This window comes from Maniola jurtina, chromosome 28 (assembly GCF_905333055.1).
Source record: "Maniola jurtina chromosome 28, ilManJurt1.1, whole genome shotgun sequence".
NCBI lineage: Eukaryota > Metazoa > Arthropoda > Insecta > Lepidoptera > Nymphalidae > Maniola > Maniola jurtina.
In genome coordinates this window covers 3,376,107-3,391,805 of record NC_060056.1, presented here as the reverse complement: position 1 = coordinate 3,391,805, position 15,699 = coordinate 3,376,107, and the positions used below count along the sequence as shown (strand labels likewise).

The 15,699-nt window shown below is 36.5% G+C and overlaps 1 protein-coding gene across 1 annotated transcript; it reads right to left on the bottom strand.

Moving 5' to 3' along the window:
* Window positions 1-7,384: 7,384 nt before the first annotated feature.
* Window positions 7,385-15,384, bottom strand: LOC123879431. The gene is made up of 6 exons (XM_045927137.1): window positions 14,684-15,384; window positions 13,294-13,485; window positions 10,401-10,564; window positions 8,913-9,174; window positions 7,757-7,837; window positions 7,385-7,600 (listed from the first exon to the last, which is right to left on the bottom strand). The coding sequence occupies exons 1-5, from the start codon at window positions 14,848-14,850 to the stop codon at window positions 7,762-7,764; spliced, it is 861 nt and encodes a 286-aa protein (XP_045783093.1). The 5' UTR covers window positions 14,851-15,384; the 3' UTR covers window positions 7,385-7,600; window positions 7,757-7,761.
* Between the last annotated feature and the right edge of the window lie 315 nt (window positions 15,385-15,699).

The window sequence follows — 15,699 nt, the reverse complement described above, 5'->3', positions numbered from 1 at the left end:
AGATATTAGTTTCTAGAATATGTCTGCAAAATTTCATGGACTTTGGTTGCTTAATATTCAAATGAAATTGGAACTACGATTGTATGAAACGAGTGACAGAGAGAGCCCTGTTAAGGTCGGGGCGTGTTATACGTATGTTTCTGGCTTAAGACAATAGCAAAAGCGTTTTAAAGAAGGATTAGGGCCAACGCATACAGGCAGAGTGGTTTAGAGCAAAGTTTTTTAAACTCAGTTCGATGCACGTTTAAATAAAGAACAGGTAGGATTACATAACTGAGTAGGCTCCTGCGATAGTGAAGGGGTGTGATGACGTCACACGAGAGGTCAGTGATTCGTCACCTTGTGACGTCACCCTCCCGCACCTCTCCACCACCGCAGGAGCCTACTCAGTTATGCGCGAGTTGTTAAAAAGAATAACGCTGCGCTTCGGCTCCCTCTACTCTGTCGGTCTGCGTTGTGCCTTACCGTAACTATTGTACATTTCTGCAATATGCATATTTGAATATCTGAATCCAGGCTAAACGCGGCAAAAAGTCATCCTACCATGATTGGTCTATTGAATATATCTCCCCTCCACTCCGCTTTAGTGGAAACGTACCTTTAACCTGAATTCTGGATAATACAAATTGTACAGCGCTTCTAGCGGCTTTCTAGTGAATTATGTCGTTTTTATGATATGTACAAATTTTGAATTTACATTAAAACAAAAAAAAAAACAATTTTTTGCACGCTAAAAAGGAACACATACTTAATAATAATTACAAAGAAGGTAAAAGTTCTTATTCGAATTTTGCCAAAAATTTCGATTTGTATATAAAAAATATGGATTAAAGTACATATTTTTGATTTTTTGTAAAACATACATTTTTTTTTAATTTTTCATTAAAACAATAAACAAGTCCTCAGGACTAGTATAGGGCCGAGATTTTTTTAAATACAATAAAATATTTACGTATTACATTACAATAAGTATAATAATATATTAAATTTTAGCACCACATTAAAAATAAAACAAGCGCAAACACGAAAATAGAGAAAAAAACATTTCTTACATACTATTTTTTTCTAATGCAAAATGTGTTAACATAATATCCTCAAATTCATAAAAAAACTTAATCTCTGTAAAATACATGGTCGTGCGTTGTCGACAGCAAAAAGAAAACATTTTAACAGGGCTCTCTCCGTCACTTGCTCCATACAATCGTAGTTCCAATTTCATTTGAATATTAAGTAACCAAAGTCCATGAAATTTTGCAGACATATTTTAGAAACTAATATCTGTGTCTGTGGTGTTTTAGATTTTTCTAAAAATATGTAGTTTTAAAATTACAGGGGCTCAAAGATTTGTATGTGAATTTTTAATACCGCGTAACTTTGAAACCGAATATATTAACAGAAATCTGGAAAACCACAGACATAGATATTAGTTTCTAGAATATGTCTGCAAAATTTCATGGACTTTGGTTGCTTAATATTCAAATGAAATTGGAACTACGTTTGTATGAAGCGAGTGACGGAGAGAGCCCTCTTAACTTGGTATACAAATAAAATCATTGGGACTGCCGTCAATCAAGGATAAGAAATACGCTCGACAACGGCATTTGTATTGAATTATATACCGGTATTAATGTGAAACTACCAGAAGACTTCAATAGACCTAAATAAACAGGTATATCTAACACATCATAACACTTATCTTACTCAAGACGATGATAGCACTAAGCACAATCTTGTTTCTTTCTTTTTAGTTTATTTTACTTGTACCAAATCGGGTTCAAGTTGTTTCATTTTTTCGTAGTCGGGTTATAGTTTAAAAAAAAAATTGGTTGTCTGTAAAGTCGGTTTACTGACGATAGTTGAACGTGACAACAAAGGCCGATTGTGCTTCTTTGTCGCTCGTTCCGCGCTCTCGCTTGCACTTCAAGCCTTACATGGAACGCCTCAGAGCGAGGTAACGCTCTCGCTTGCACTTCAAGCCTTACATGGAACGCCTCAGAGCGAGGTAACGCCGCATGAGTCATGTTTTTTCGTGCGTGCAGCCGGCTCTATCGAATTATAAGACGTTGTCACGTCAAAAAAAGAGGATATAATTTTTAACACATTTTTCCATTAAAACTTCGAGATTTTTTTTGGCGATCGTTGCCAGCAACAAAAAATAATAATGACTTTTAAAATTATCCTAAATCTTACACAACTACGATAGACTATGCTTTTCCTATTTAAACACTTAAAAAGATCATGGAGAAACCATTGAACTATATGTACTAACTCACTGGAATAGACTTCATAGGTAAATGTTAAGAGTACTCACCATGGTCGCTCCAAGGCGAGCGTGAGCGATTGCTGTTTCAACCAACATTTACCGGCGGGAAATAGTTTACGCTATTTTTGTCAAAAATCATTTTCTTTACACAAACTAAAGACATTTGAAATAATTATGAAGTAAAGTTTGACATGAAGTTGTTAATTTTTCAATTTTCTAATTTTTGATAGCTTATTGACACACGAAGTTATCTCAATTGCTAAAATTTTCATGGGACACAGCTCATAACATTATATATTTTGAATGAAATATGTATGTGATTTTGTAAAGTGGTGATAATAAAAATAAGGATACCCGGCTGAGTTTGTTGTGGGCTCTTCTCAGACTCGGACGCGTTTGGAACCCTCGTAGCTTTAGTTCTAAGTAACGTAATTAATTATCACCACTATATCGTACAAATTTAACAATTTCGACCATCAAAAGGAGTACAATTGTACCTACTTTGAATAAATGATTTTGACTTTGACTTTGAACTACCTAATTTTACTACACTTATTGTTTTTTGCAAAGATATTTAGTGAGCTTAGTTTTAGGTCTAAAACAACAAAAAAAATGGGTTTATCAATCTAAAAGGTTTATATGCAGAAGTGCGGGCACCCATCTCGTAGCCTTCGGGCCTTTTAGAAATTTGTCCCTTCTAGTAAGTTAGTACATCTATACCCAATGACGAAAAACTTTTTTTTTTATTAACTAGAAGAAAGAGATATTTTTCAAAGAACTACACCTTAAAATTTTGTACTCACAAGTTTCTTCCTGAAAAATCCAACACTTTTAAACTTTCACTTCGCATGTTAGAAAAGAAAATGGCGTCTATTCTGATGTCTTAATAAGCTTTTAGAGGATCTGCGTTCTTTTATTTTTACTCAAAGTCACGAGGTTTGTCAGTTTTAAATTAAATTTAGTTTGTCTGTCCTTTTCTTATTACATTGGTAAGAAGAAGATAAGAATACTCTAAAATTTTGTTGCCATCAGAATAGGTACCAATGGCCACTTTACTACGAGTATTTACTAGCATTTTTATGCCATTTAGTACTGGTAGTTATATTTTGCCGATATTCGCATTTTAACTATTAAAACCTTTTTGGCCATTTTCTTTTTTGAAGTTGGTTTGAAACCGATCTTTTATTTTTATGCTCATGTTATACATTAGAATAGAATAGATTTTTATTCAAGTAAACTTATACAAGCGTTTTTAAATCGTCAAAATAATCTACCACTGGTTCGGAATGCCGCTCGTACCGAGAAGAACCAGCAAGAAACTCGGCGGCTGCTCTTTTCAAGTGTTTAATAAATATTTCGTTATTGCATTAAAGCCAATAGCGACAGAGTATTAGCAATTGGTGATTGCGATCGTGACATTGTATAGTGTGCGCTAAATAAAGACGTTTAACGTAACATGTAACGATTTTTTTCTCGTGTCGGACGGAACGAGACGATATTTTGACATCGTCCCATGTAAAATATACGAAACGATACGTGTGGGGCGTGTCGTTTCGTATTCCTGTCCGTTTTCTCGTCCCATATATATTTTGCCTCTATATTTTTATATGCAACGGTGTCTCAATATCGTCCCGTTCCGTCCGTGCGTAATGGGTCAAAAACTAAAGCTAATGTTCATGGTTTTAATTTACACAAATTATAAAATTTAAATATTTGACGCTAAAATTAATTTGAAAATCCAAAAAAGAATGCACTTATTTCTGTTTTTTTCTGTTTTTACTTCTGACGGCAGTTCCCACTGACTGCCAATTTTTGTTTTTTTTTTGAAAATCCTCAGTTTTTTGGTGATAACTCAAAAACTACTTTTCTCAGCTAACTGCTTTTTAGAACGGGACCTCCAATTATTGAAACCGGTTCGATAAAGTGTATAACATGAGCATATTTCCGGACTACCCTACATCACAATTTATACCACTGATCACAGATTTTTGACCCTGCCTCCTATATTGCTGTTATCATAGTACACCAATTCAAAATCATTGTATATTGCGTACAAAATGAGTTCTCATGCGCCATATTAACTTTATGTGTCAGATCTATAGTTGGCGTTTAGTTAAAATTAGAATAATAGTCCAGTCATTATAGTAAGTTCATCTCAGAATTCGAGATACCCAGCTGTAAGTCTGTAAAAACTTGTGTATTGACACCCTAAAAGTTGTCTCAAAACCTACATATGGTAGGGTGTACGTAATTATTAAATTTCAAGGTCAAAGGTCACAAAAATCGTTTTTTTGTGTTTATAGTAAATACAAATAGCGAAAAATCTATAGGAAATGAGATGTTTAAAAAAAAAAGCGCAAAAAAACGATTTTTGTGACCTTTGACCTAGAAATTTGATAGTTGCGTACACCCTACCATATGTAGGTTTCGAGACAACTTTTAGGGTGTCAATATACAAGTATTTACAGACTTACAGCTGGGTATCTCGAATTCCAAGATTCTTACCTAATTTATGCTTAAATGACTGGCCTATACAAAGTTATTTTGCATGCCACTCTGTGGCAGATTGCAGTTACTGTACCCATAAGCATAACATCAATTGCACTCCCCAATCTATGCAAATAGATGAAATGAAATATACTATGATAACATACAATAACACATCACTCATCCAAAATTCATTTTATCGAACTACCCTCCCAAAATTCCAAATCTACCAATTTACTATCTATACATTCTACGCGTCCAATAGATAGTCTCTGAAAGTTTAGACTTTATTTACGCTTTTGCCCACAGGTTCTTTGAATTATAAGTTTAATACGTCTTACAAGCTTTGCTGGTTCTGTCTATTACAAACTTGATAAGATTCTTTGTATTACAACGGTTCTTTGTATTACAAGCTTTGCACGGTTCTTTGTATGACAAAAATACAGTTCTTTGTTTGACAAACTTTTTGTGGTTCTCTGTTTTACAAACTTTATATTCTTCTTTATATTACACGCTTTATATGGTTTTTTTTTCTCTCTCGTCTGGCTTTTACAATGATTAGCCAATGTCAAGTTTGTAGTTATTTGTAACAAGTTAGCTAAACTATACAAGTATGGACCCCGTCTGTGCCGGCGCTCGCCGACATAATACGCACGGCACCCCCTTAGAGCGCTTTCCAGTCAGTTTTAACAAAAAAAAACACTCCAAAAAGTCACAACACGCGCGCCAGCAAACGCCACCACAGACGAAGTCCAACTTGCTCTTTCAAGTTTCAACAAATTGACCCTTTATATGGTTCTTTGTAATATAAGCTTTCACGCGCATGCGTACGATCAATGCGACTACTTTCCATGCGATTTGTAAGGGCCGGCGCACATATGACGGAACGCAGCGCACAGCATGCCCGCGAAGTTTTCTAATCGCGTGACACATTACGCGTACTTGTACCAGAGAATGCGAAAGCACGCGCGGAACTGCGAGCGGATGCGCGAGTATCCGTACGGATGCACAATTGATTTTAGATATTATTTCAATGAGGACAATGTCGATAATATTTTGACTGAAAAATGCTCTGCGCTGCGCTCCACCATATGTGCGTCGGCCCTAAGACACGTATTAAAGATTAGAGTCGCAGGTTGCAAGTGTGTTTCTACCATTACCAACGTACTTCTATTCAACGCGTAGAATAAGTTATTAACTAATTCTCAATACTTATACCTATAAATATATTACGTTAGGAATTACTAAGTCAAATATATTTTAGAACAGAAACCAACCAATGTTGCCAACGTAAAAAAAAAAAATACAGAAGTATTTATTCGGATATTCAAGTAATCTATCAATATCTAAGAGTATCGGGGAGGTTACCATATTATTATCCCAAGAAATCTAATACATTAAAAAAAAAAGGATACAATATTAGTTTTTTTTTAAATGTTTCATACTATATTCAGAGCCTTGATAGCCCAACGGTTGAGGAGCGGGCTGAACTCCGAAAGGTCGGCGGTTCAAACCCCACCTGTTACACTATTGTCGTACCCACTCCTGGCACAAGCATTACGCTTAGTTGGAGGGGAAAGGGGAGTATTAGGCATGATTAGCATGGCTAATATTCTTTTTATTAAATTTTAATAAAAAAAATCGTATCGATCGCCGAATACACATAATAAGCGATTGTGATTATATTATTAAGTTGCCTTCAAACTACGGAAATATAATATAACTAGCTGATGCCCGCAGCTTCGCCCGCGTGGATTGGTCAGATCCCCTGCAGCATCAGGATTGAGGAGTTGGAATCCAAATTTTTTATGAAACAATGTCGCAAAGTTCCTCTATCGATTAAAAAAATAATTACGCAAATCGGTTCAGAAATCTCAGAGATTTCGGTGTACATAGGTAGAAAAACACAACTCCCTTTTTGAAAGTCGGTTAAAAAAGTAGCCTATGTTACACCCTGGTCAATCCTCTACTTGTCTGTGAAAATCCCGTCAAAATCGGTTCAGCCGTTCCAAAGATTAGCCTTTTCAAACAGACAGACAGACAGACAGACAGACAGACAGACAGACAGACAAAAATTTTAAAAACGTGTGATTCAGTTAAGGTATCGTTTAAATAACCCTATGAGCTTAATATGAGGTAGTTATTTCGAAATTACAGACAGACACTCCAATTTTATTTATTAGTATAGATATATAAGAAATATATATTATATATAACACACTGAGATGTAATATTATATTACATCTCAGCGTGAACAGTGACATTTTAAAGTAGGGTGAGCGATATTTATATATTATATTATATTTCCGTAGTTTGAAGGCAACTTTATATATTCGGCGAAATAATTAAGTTTTGTTGCAGAATATTTATTTGATTTAAAAGCAAATAATGATATATTCAGTGATTTCATAACAGACTTTCACCGAATCACATCACACTTCACACTATCACACTAATATTATAAAGGCGAAAGTTTGTATGTGTGTGTGTGTAAAAACTACTGGACGGATTTGGCTGAAATTTGGAATGGAGATAGATAATATCCTGGATTAGCACATAGGCTACTTTTTATCCCGGAAAATCAAAGAGTTTCCACGGGATTTCAAAAACCTAAATCCACGCAGGCGAAGTCGCGGGCATCGCCTAGTATTTTATAAGAAATTTCGCCAGAAAATTGTCGCAAAGCAAAATTGGCACTGTCCTAAAATATAATTGACTTTGTACAATATTTTTGAAAACACACCGAGACATTGGTCACGAAATAGATGTGACGTAACATTTTACGTTTTTTTTTTTCATAAATATTTCTGTACATTGCTGAATGACTTGAACCGCTTCAATGGGGTTTACCTATGGAAAAATATTATTTAAAAGTTGTTCACTTTAATGGGCAAATTGCAAAAAACCAAATTAGATTTGAATTTCGCGGGCAGGCCCGTCGCTTGCCCCTTAACATATTAAATCTTTCTTTAAAGAGGTCTAACAAGTAAAATACCAATACCATACCAAATCTAGGTCTCCTCTCGCGATTTATTAGATTTTTTCTCTTCGTCCGGACTTATAATGTGTGACATCGTCATGTGGCGTCTGAAAATTTTAAGTGATTTTAATGTGATAACGTGTTTGTTGGTTAGTTTGTCCTTCAATCAGACCGCAACAGATTGGCGTGATTTTTACCCGACTGCGGCAAAGCCAAAAGGAAGGGTTATGAATTTAGCAGTCTATGTATGTATGTATGTGGGTATGTATGTTTGTATCCAGATTCTGTGTGTTCCACCGTAGCGCCTAAACTACTGGGCCGATTTTGATGAATGAGGTGTCAATCGATTCGCCTTAAAGATCCGGGTGACATAGGCTACATTTGATACAAAAAAATTGACCTAACAGATGTTACTTGAAAAAAAATGGGGGTCTCCAAAAATTTTTTGTTGCTATAATATCAAGTGGGGTGTCAAATGAAAGAGGAGAAAATTCTGAGTTCATAAATATAAATGTACTACAACATTAAAATATACCAAGCGACAGAAAAACAATTTTACTATAATATTTCAGCGTTTATTAAGACGATCGCAGTCGGGTTTTAGTGTTCAACTATATCTTGTTAGGATGAATATAGGTGAACGTGATCAAGGATTAATTTTTATCCCGCAAAATGAATATATCCCCACGGGATTTTAGAAATTTCAATTCACGCGGCCGAAGTCGCGGGCATCAGTTATTGTAAGTGCGAAAGTCTGTTTGTTCGTCCTTCAATCACGCCTCAACGGAGCAACAGATCGACGTGATTTTTTATTATAATTTCTTAATTGAAGCCACGGTCATCTGGTACATTATAATTTTAATATCTCCCGCGCACAGTGGTGAACGCTGTGGTGGTATTAGTGGGAGGTCCCGGGTTCAATTCCTGGCTAGGGAAATTTGGAATTTCTAAATTTTCTCTGGTCTGGTCTGGTGGGAGGCTTCGGCGGTGGCTAGTTACGACCCCACCGTGCCGCCAAGCGATTTAGCGTTCCGGTACTACGCCATGTAGAAACGAAAGGGGTATGGGTTTAATAAAAACTGCCATACCAGGTTAGCTCGCTCCCATCTTAAGACTGCATCATCACTTACCACCAGGTGAGATTCCAGTCAAAGGCTAACTTGTACCTGGAAAAAAAATTACCTTAAACCCCGTTCTCCTTTAAATGACAAACTGCATAAAGTGCAGTTCCATTCTGAGGGACTTTTCTCTTTGATAGTCAATATCTCTGGTTTTTCCACACCCTTTTTCAACTCTATGTTTTTGTCTACGCCCTTTTTGATGTCTACCGTTTTGTCTATGGCTTTCTCTTTAGGGGATTCCCCTTTGGCTTTTTGTGTTTGTTTTGACTCAGATTTCTTTGTTGCAGTTGTGTTTGGCACGGGTAGTTTCAGTTTTTTCAGATCTGAAATTAAATCTTTTTTTAAATAATCCATACAAATAATACAAATGTGAAAGTGTGTCTGTCTGTCTGCCTGCTAGCTTTTCACGGCCCAACAGTTTAACCAATTTTGATGTTTGGTACAGAGTTAGCTTACATCCCGGGGATGGACATAGGCTACTTTTTATCCTGGAAAATCATACAATTCCCACATGATTTTTAAAGACCCATTTGTTTAACCAATTTATATGAAATACCCCTCCCTTGCATCCCTGAACTTGACATAGGCAACTTTTTATCCCGAAAGATAAATGAGAAAATTGAAAATATTAATTACTAGCGACCCGCCCCCGCTTCGCACGGGTGGACACTACCACGAAAAATCCTATTTTCCCGGATAAAATATAGCCTATACGGATTCGGAAGAATCCCTCTAAGTAATGGTAAAAGAAATTTTGAAATCGGTCCAGTAGTTTTTGAGCCTATTCAATACAAACATACAAAAATACAAAGATTTCCTCTTTATAATATTAGTATAGATTTGTTCATAAACACATTTAATTTTTTTTTTGTGATGTAACCACAAGTTCACGGTTTTCGGATTTCTTCCTTTACTTGTGCTTTAAGACTTACCTACTTGCCAAACATGATTCTAGGTCAACAGGAAGTACCCTATAGGTTTTCTTGACAGACAGACGACAAAGTGATCCTATAAGGGTTCCCTTTTCTTTTTGAGGTACAGAACCCTATTAAACTAAAGAAAACTAAAGTATAGTGCTTGGCACGAACTTTGTCTGTGTTGGTGTTAGCTGGCGGGCGTGCTCTGCCTTTTTGGAGTGTTTTTTTTTTTTTGTTAAAACTGACTGGAAAGCGCTCTAAGGGGTGCCGTGCGTGTGTCGGCGAGCACCGGCACAGACGGGCTCCATACTTGTATAGTTTAACTAACTTGTTACAAATAACTACAAACTTGACATTGGTTAATCTTTGTAAAGCCAGATATGAAGGAAAAAAATTGGTTGTCTGTAAAGTCGGTTTACTGACGATAGTTGAACGTGACAACAAAGGCCGATTGTGCTTCTTTGTCGCTCGTTCCGCGCTCTCGCTTGCACTTCAAGCCTTACATGGAACGCCTCAGAGCGAGGTAACGCCGCATGAGTCATGTTTTTTCGTGCGTGCAGCCGGCTCTATCGAATTATAAGACGTTGTCACGTCAAAAAAAAAGTGCTTGGAACATAAAGATTGTCACTTACCAATAGGTGTGATCACAACATTGGGGACTCCCATGAACGAGTGTAGAGGTGACTTGGCAGCCCTATTGTCCACTACTGCGACCCGGCTTAATGGTATGGCCTCATCACTGGACCCGTCCGAGTCTTTCTTTGATGATTGCTGCTTTTTTACCCGCTTTCTGAATCTGTGGATAGATTGGAAATTTTTTTACAGATAGAAGTTAGCCCTTGAATGCAATCTCACCTGGTGGTAAGTGATGATGCAGTCTAAGATGGAAGTGGGCTAACCTGGAAGAGGTCTGGTAATAGTATATACTATGAAGCAGTGGATGGATTCCCTTCTACGGAAACTTTTTGGCCACCTTGCTGCGCGAGGGACGCTTGGTTCCATAGGAGTTGTTTGCAGGTAAATAGAGTTACAAGTTAGCCCTTGTCTGCAGTCTCACCTGGTGGTAAGTGATGATGCGGTCTAAGATGGAAGTGGGCTAACCTGTAAGAGGTCGGGTAGTAGTATACGCTATGAAGCAGTGGATGGATTTCCTTCTACGGAAACCTTTTGGCCACCTTGCTGCGCGAGAGACGCTTGGTTCTAGACGATTTATGGAAGGTTTCATTAAACCCATACTCCTTTGGTTTCTAAATTGCATTGTATCAGAACACTGGGGGCACAGCTTTGCCGGTAGAGTGGTAACCAGCCATGGCTGAAGGCTAGGGGTGACATGAAATCAAAGATCACAGCCTACCTAGTGTCTAAGAGCAACCGCCGAGTTTCTTGCTGGTTCTTCTTGGTAGTAACGGCATTCCAAACCAGTGGTAGATTGTTTGATGATTTAAAAGCACTTATAAAAGTTTAATTGAATAAAAATATTTTGAATTTGAATTTGTCAATTATGTAGATGTTGATTCCATAAAACCTGCATTAATCATTATTACAATTGCAATTGTTGTTATTGGCTAACTATATAGTATTCTTGTTGCAACAATGCATTGTAGCCAATAGTGGGCGAGCGTCAACCAATCAGAGGTGATTGCGATCGTGATATTGTAGCTGTTGTTCTATTGCAATCAAGCTGCTGGACACAGACTGATACCTGCAGGTGCAGGTGTTACCTCGAGGTTTTGTCGGGACTTCGTCTGTGTTGGTGTTAGCTGGCGGGTGTGCTCTGCCTTTTTGAAGTGTTTTTTTTTTTGTTAAAACTGACTGGAAAGCGTTCTAAGGGCGTGCCGTGCGTGTGTCGGCGAGCGCCGGCACAGATGGGGTCCATACTTGTATAGTTTAACTAACTTGTTACAAATAACTACAAACTTGACATTGGCTAATCTTTGCAAAGCCAGACGAGAGAAAAAAAAAAAAGGTTTTGTCGAAAATTTCTTAACTGTAATGAACTGTGCGACGAGTCCACCACACTGTTATCCCAAGGAAACTCCTACCATTATATGGTTATCGGCAGTGGCGTGCAGGTCATAGAGGCAAAAAAGCACTGCTTACCCTGATTGAAATACCTCAATGCTTATCTCTCAATGACCTGCCTCCTAGGTACCTCCCTAATTTCTAATAGCTACCCTAGGACTGAACCCTGTGCACTAGGGTGGTCCTTATTTATATATTTTTGTAAAAATTTTGACAGCTGGTAGCGACCTCTAAATCTTAACAAAACAAACAAGTGTACTTAAATTAAAAATTTACAACACCCCCGACAAGTGAAGGTTACAGTAACTAGAAAAGACCGAAAAAACCTGATAACTTTTAAATGGCTGAACTGATTTTCTTGGACTATTCCGTGCCTACGATCTAAAGTATCTGAGTTTTCCAAAACATCATTTTCAAATAAATAATTATGTATTTAGGCAACGTCCATCTTGACAGCTTGACATTTGTCAATTGACATAGTATTATTATGAACCCAACAATTATCTAACCTTCTTTTCTACAAGAAAACTAGAAAAGAGCTGATAACTCTTAAACGGCTGAACCAATTTTTTTGGATTATAGCTAAGAACACTCTCGATCAAGCCACCTATCAAACAAAGAAAAGAAAATTAAAATTGGTTCATTCGTTTAGGCGCTACGATGCCACAGACAGATACACAGATACACCGATACACACGTCAAACTTATAACACCCCTCTTTTTGGGTCGGGGGTTAAAAACAAAAAAAAAACTTATTTCATGTTTAGAGGTTTATAATCAAATGAGAAAGTGCCCCGGGGATAATTCAAAAGTCGAAAAATAAGGACCACCCTACTGTGCACGCCCCGGAAAGGAGTCACAATTAGACTTGCAACGAATAGTATATTCGGCAGTATACCGAATACCGAATATTCGGCGAGGCCCCTGACCGAATAGCCGAATATTCGACAAAAGTATTCGGCTGGATTTTTTTATTAAATTGGATTAAATTATGTACCTGTTTTATGTACCTGTTTTATGTACCAATGACTACTTAATAAATGATTATAAAAGAAATGAGAACCTTACCCATCTAAATTTTGATTACCACAATAATTCAAATACATAACGAACCAGTGGGAAATTATTTGACGATTCAAAAGCACTTGTAAAAGTTTATTTGAATAAAAATCTATTCTATTCTATAGAATCCTCCATTTTTCCAATTCAGAAGATGATTATGTACCTACTTGTGTTATGCACCAATAACTACTTAAATGATTATAACAGAAATGAATATATACGTAATCAATCGATTTTAATTTTTCATTTTACCAATTATTTCTCTATGACAAAATATATTATTTAAGTATTCGGTATTCGGCCGAATAATATGTAGATATTCGGTATTCTGCCGAATATAATAAAAGCAGCCGAATAGGCCGAATACCGAATAGTAACCGAATATTCGTTGCAAGTCTAGTCACAATGCTTGTGCAACGGAGAGAGACAGAGAGTACCCACCTCTTGCGAGGTCTCTTGCAAACCACCGTGGCTTTCTTGACTTTCTCTTCATTGTTATTATTATTGATGAACTTTTCGCAGGCAGCACTGCCTTGCTCTAACGCTTCTAACTCTGTACTGCTTGATATTGAAGACTTGTCACAGGCAAATAGGTCTGTCTCATTACTCAGTTCGTTACTATCTATTTGGTCACTGAAAATAATGATTACAAATTTCAGGTTATCTAAATATACAAGTGTAAATTAAAAATTTTCAACACCCCCGACAAGTGAAGGTTGCAGTAACTAGAAAAGAGCTGATAACTTTCAAACGGCTGAACCGATTTTCTTGGATTATAGCTAAGAACACTCTCTATCAAGTCACCTTTCAAACAAAAAAAAAGTAAATTAAAATCGGTTCATTCGTTTAGGCGCTATGATGCCAGACAGATACACAGATACACACGTCAAACTTATAACACCCCTCTTCTTTAGTAGGGGGTTAAGAAGGTGATTGACTGATTGATCTATCAATGCACATCTCCACCTACTGGATGGATCAGGCTGAAAATTTTCCATGTAGATAGCTATTATGATGTAGACAATCTGCTATTCATCCATCATAATATTATAAATGCGAGAGTGTGTCTGTATGTCTGTCTGCCACATTTTCACGGCCCAACCACTGAACCGATTTAAATGAAATTTGGTACAGAACTGGGATACATTCTGGGGAAGGACATAAGCTACTTTTTATCCCCGAAAATCAAAGAGTTCCTACGGGATTTAACTAAAACCAAACTCCACGCGGGCGAAGCCGCGGGCATCTTCTAGTAATATTATAAATGCGAGAGTGTGTCTGTATGTCTGTCTGCTACAATTTCACAGCCCAACCACTGAACCGATTTATATGAAATTTGGTACAGACTTGGGGTACATCCTGGGGAAGGGCATAGGCTACTTTTTATCCTGGAAAATCATAGAGTTCCCAAAGGATTTAAAAAAAACAAAATCCATGCGAGCGAAGCAGCGGGTTTCATCTTCACTTGAAACACAAAAACATCTTTATTTGAAAGGGTCCAGTTTAAGAAATTAGTTATAGTATAGACTAATTTGTGAGTAACCCATGTTAAACTCATTATTTTGACTATTTTCTTAAACTTCCTCTAGTGTTTTATAATATAAGACATGAAATATTGTACTGGTTCATGCAAGAATTTCAGAGTATTCAAAAAGTTAAAAATACATTCACAATCATTTATTTGCTGATTGTACATAAGTACATCAATATATTTACTGAGCGTGTGTGTAACATGTAGATATATATGTTAATTTATAGCCCATACTATGTTTACGTATGTGTGTGTATATGCTTACTTGTGACCTTGTAAAAGTAAATAAATGATATTCACCTATTATCAGACAAGTCACTTTGTATGTTTGTCTCAAGCTTTTTAATTTGAAATGTTATGTTTATCCTCTTATATATTTCCTCTGTGATATTTCTACATTTCTCGTACTTGGAATCCAAGGTCTCTGCAGGCAATTTGGTCCAAAGACTGTTTTGCACAGTTGACATGATTCTAGCAAGAATCTTATTGAAACTCTTTTACTAACAATTTATTGCAGCAACTCTGACGTTTTCAGTGCGTTTAAACAGCAATTTCCCCATTTCCAAAGACTCAGCACTAAAAAGTATGTTACGTTTATTTTTTATGCAAAATTTTCACCAAATTTTTATTGGCGGGATTTTTTCACAAAAAGGTTTCATCACACTTTCGCAATGTTATATACGTGTGAAACTGTAGCGTGAGTGTTTTTCCGAGGATTTGTGGAGGAGAACCTCAATATAAGCACCAGAAATCACACTTTTAACAACAAAGAACAATCGATTAATAATATAATGGCACACGAAAAATAGACATGGCTACCATTTGGCCAGCAAACTTATATGGTTACGCCTAGGACTAGATAAATTAATAATTAGTACACTCTTTTAGAGGCTTAACAACAATAATTATACACAAATAACTTTTAAAACAAAACAAAAAATACTACAACAGTTGCCTTGCGGCTTTTTTTCGCATTTTTTGACGTTTTAAATTTAGTGTTGCTTGACACTAATTGCTCATTATTTTTAATGAAAAATCATTTCCATCCATAGACAACATACAAGTATCACTTCCGGTGTTTTCGAAGGATTTGCTAGTGCACATCTAAACAAAGATGTCAAAATAACCAATGAATAGCGATTGTTTGAAGTAAAATGCTGTTTTTTTCGAGGTGCACTTCAAAAGTTTCGTCCTGTGCGTGTTGTCATCGACTTTCAATGCTCGTAAAAATTGTATCACGTCATTGGAAAACCATAAACCAAAACTTATAATAGCCTTTTAATAATATAATTTTCATTTTTTATCAAACTCCATTT

Coding starts and splice junctions, on each gene's coding strand:
- LOC123879431 (XM_045927137.1), bottom strand. CDS start 14,850: ATGTCAACTGTGCAAAACAGTCTTTGGACCAAATTGCCTGCAGAGACC. Junction 10,565..13,293: donor TGCAAGAGACCTCGCAAGAG/GTGGGTACTCTC, acceptor ATCTATCCACAG/ATTCAGAAAGCGGGTAAAAA. Junction 7,838..8,912: donor AAAGGAGAACGGGGTTTAAG/GTAATTTTTTTT, acceptor TAAAATTTTCAG/ACGCCACATGACGATGTCAC.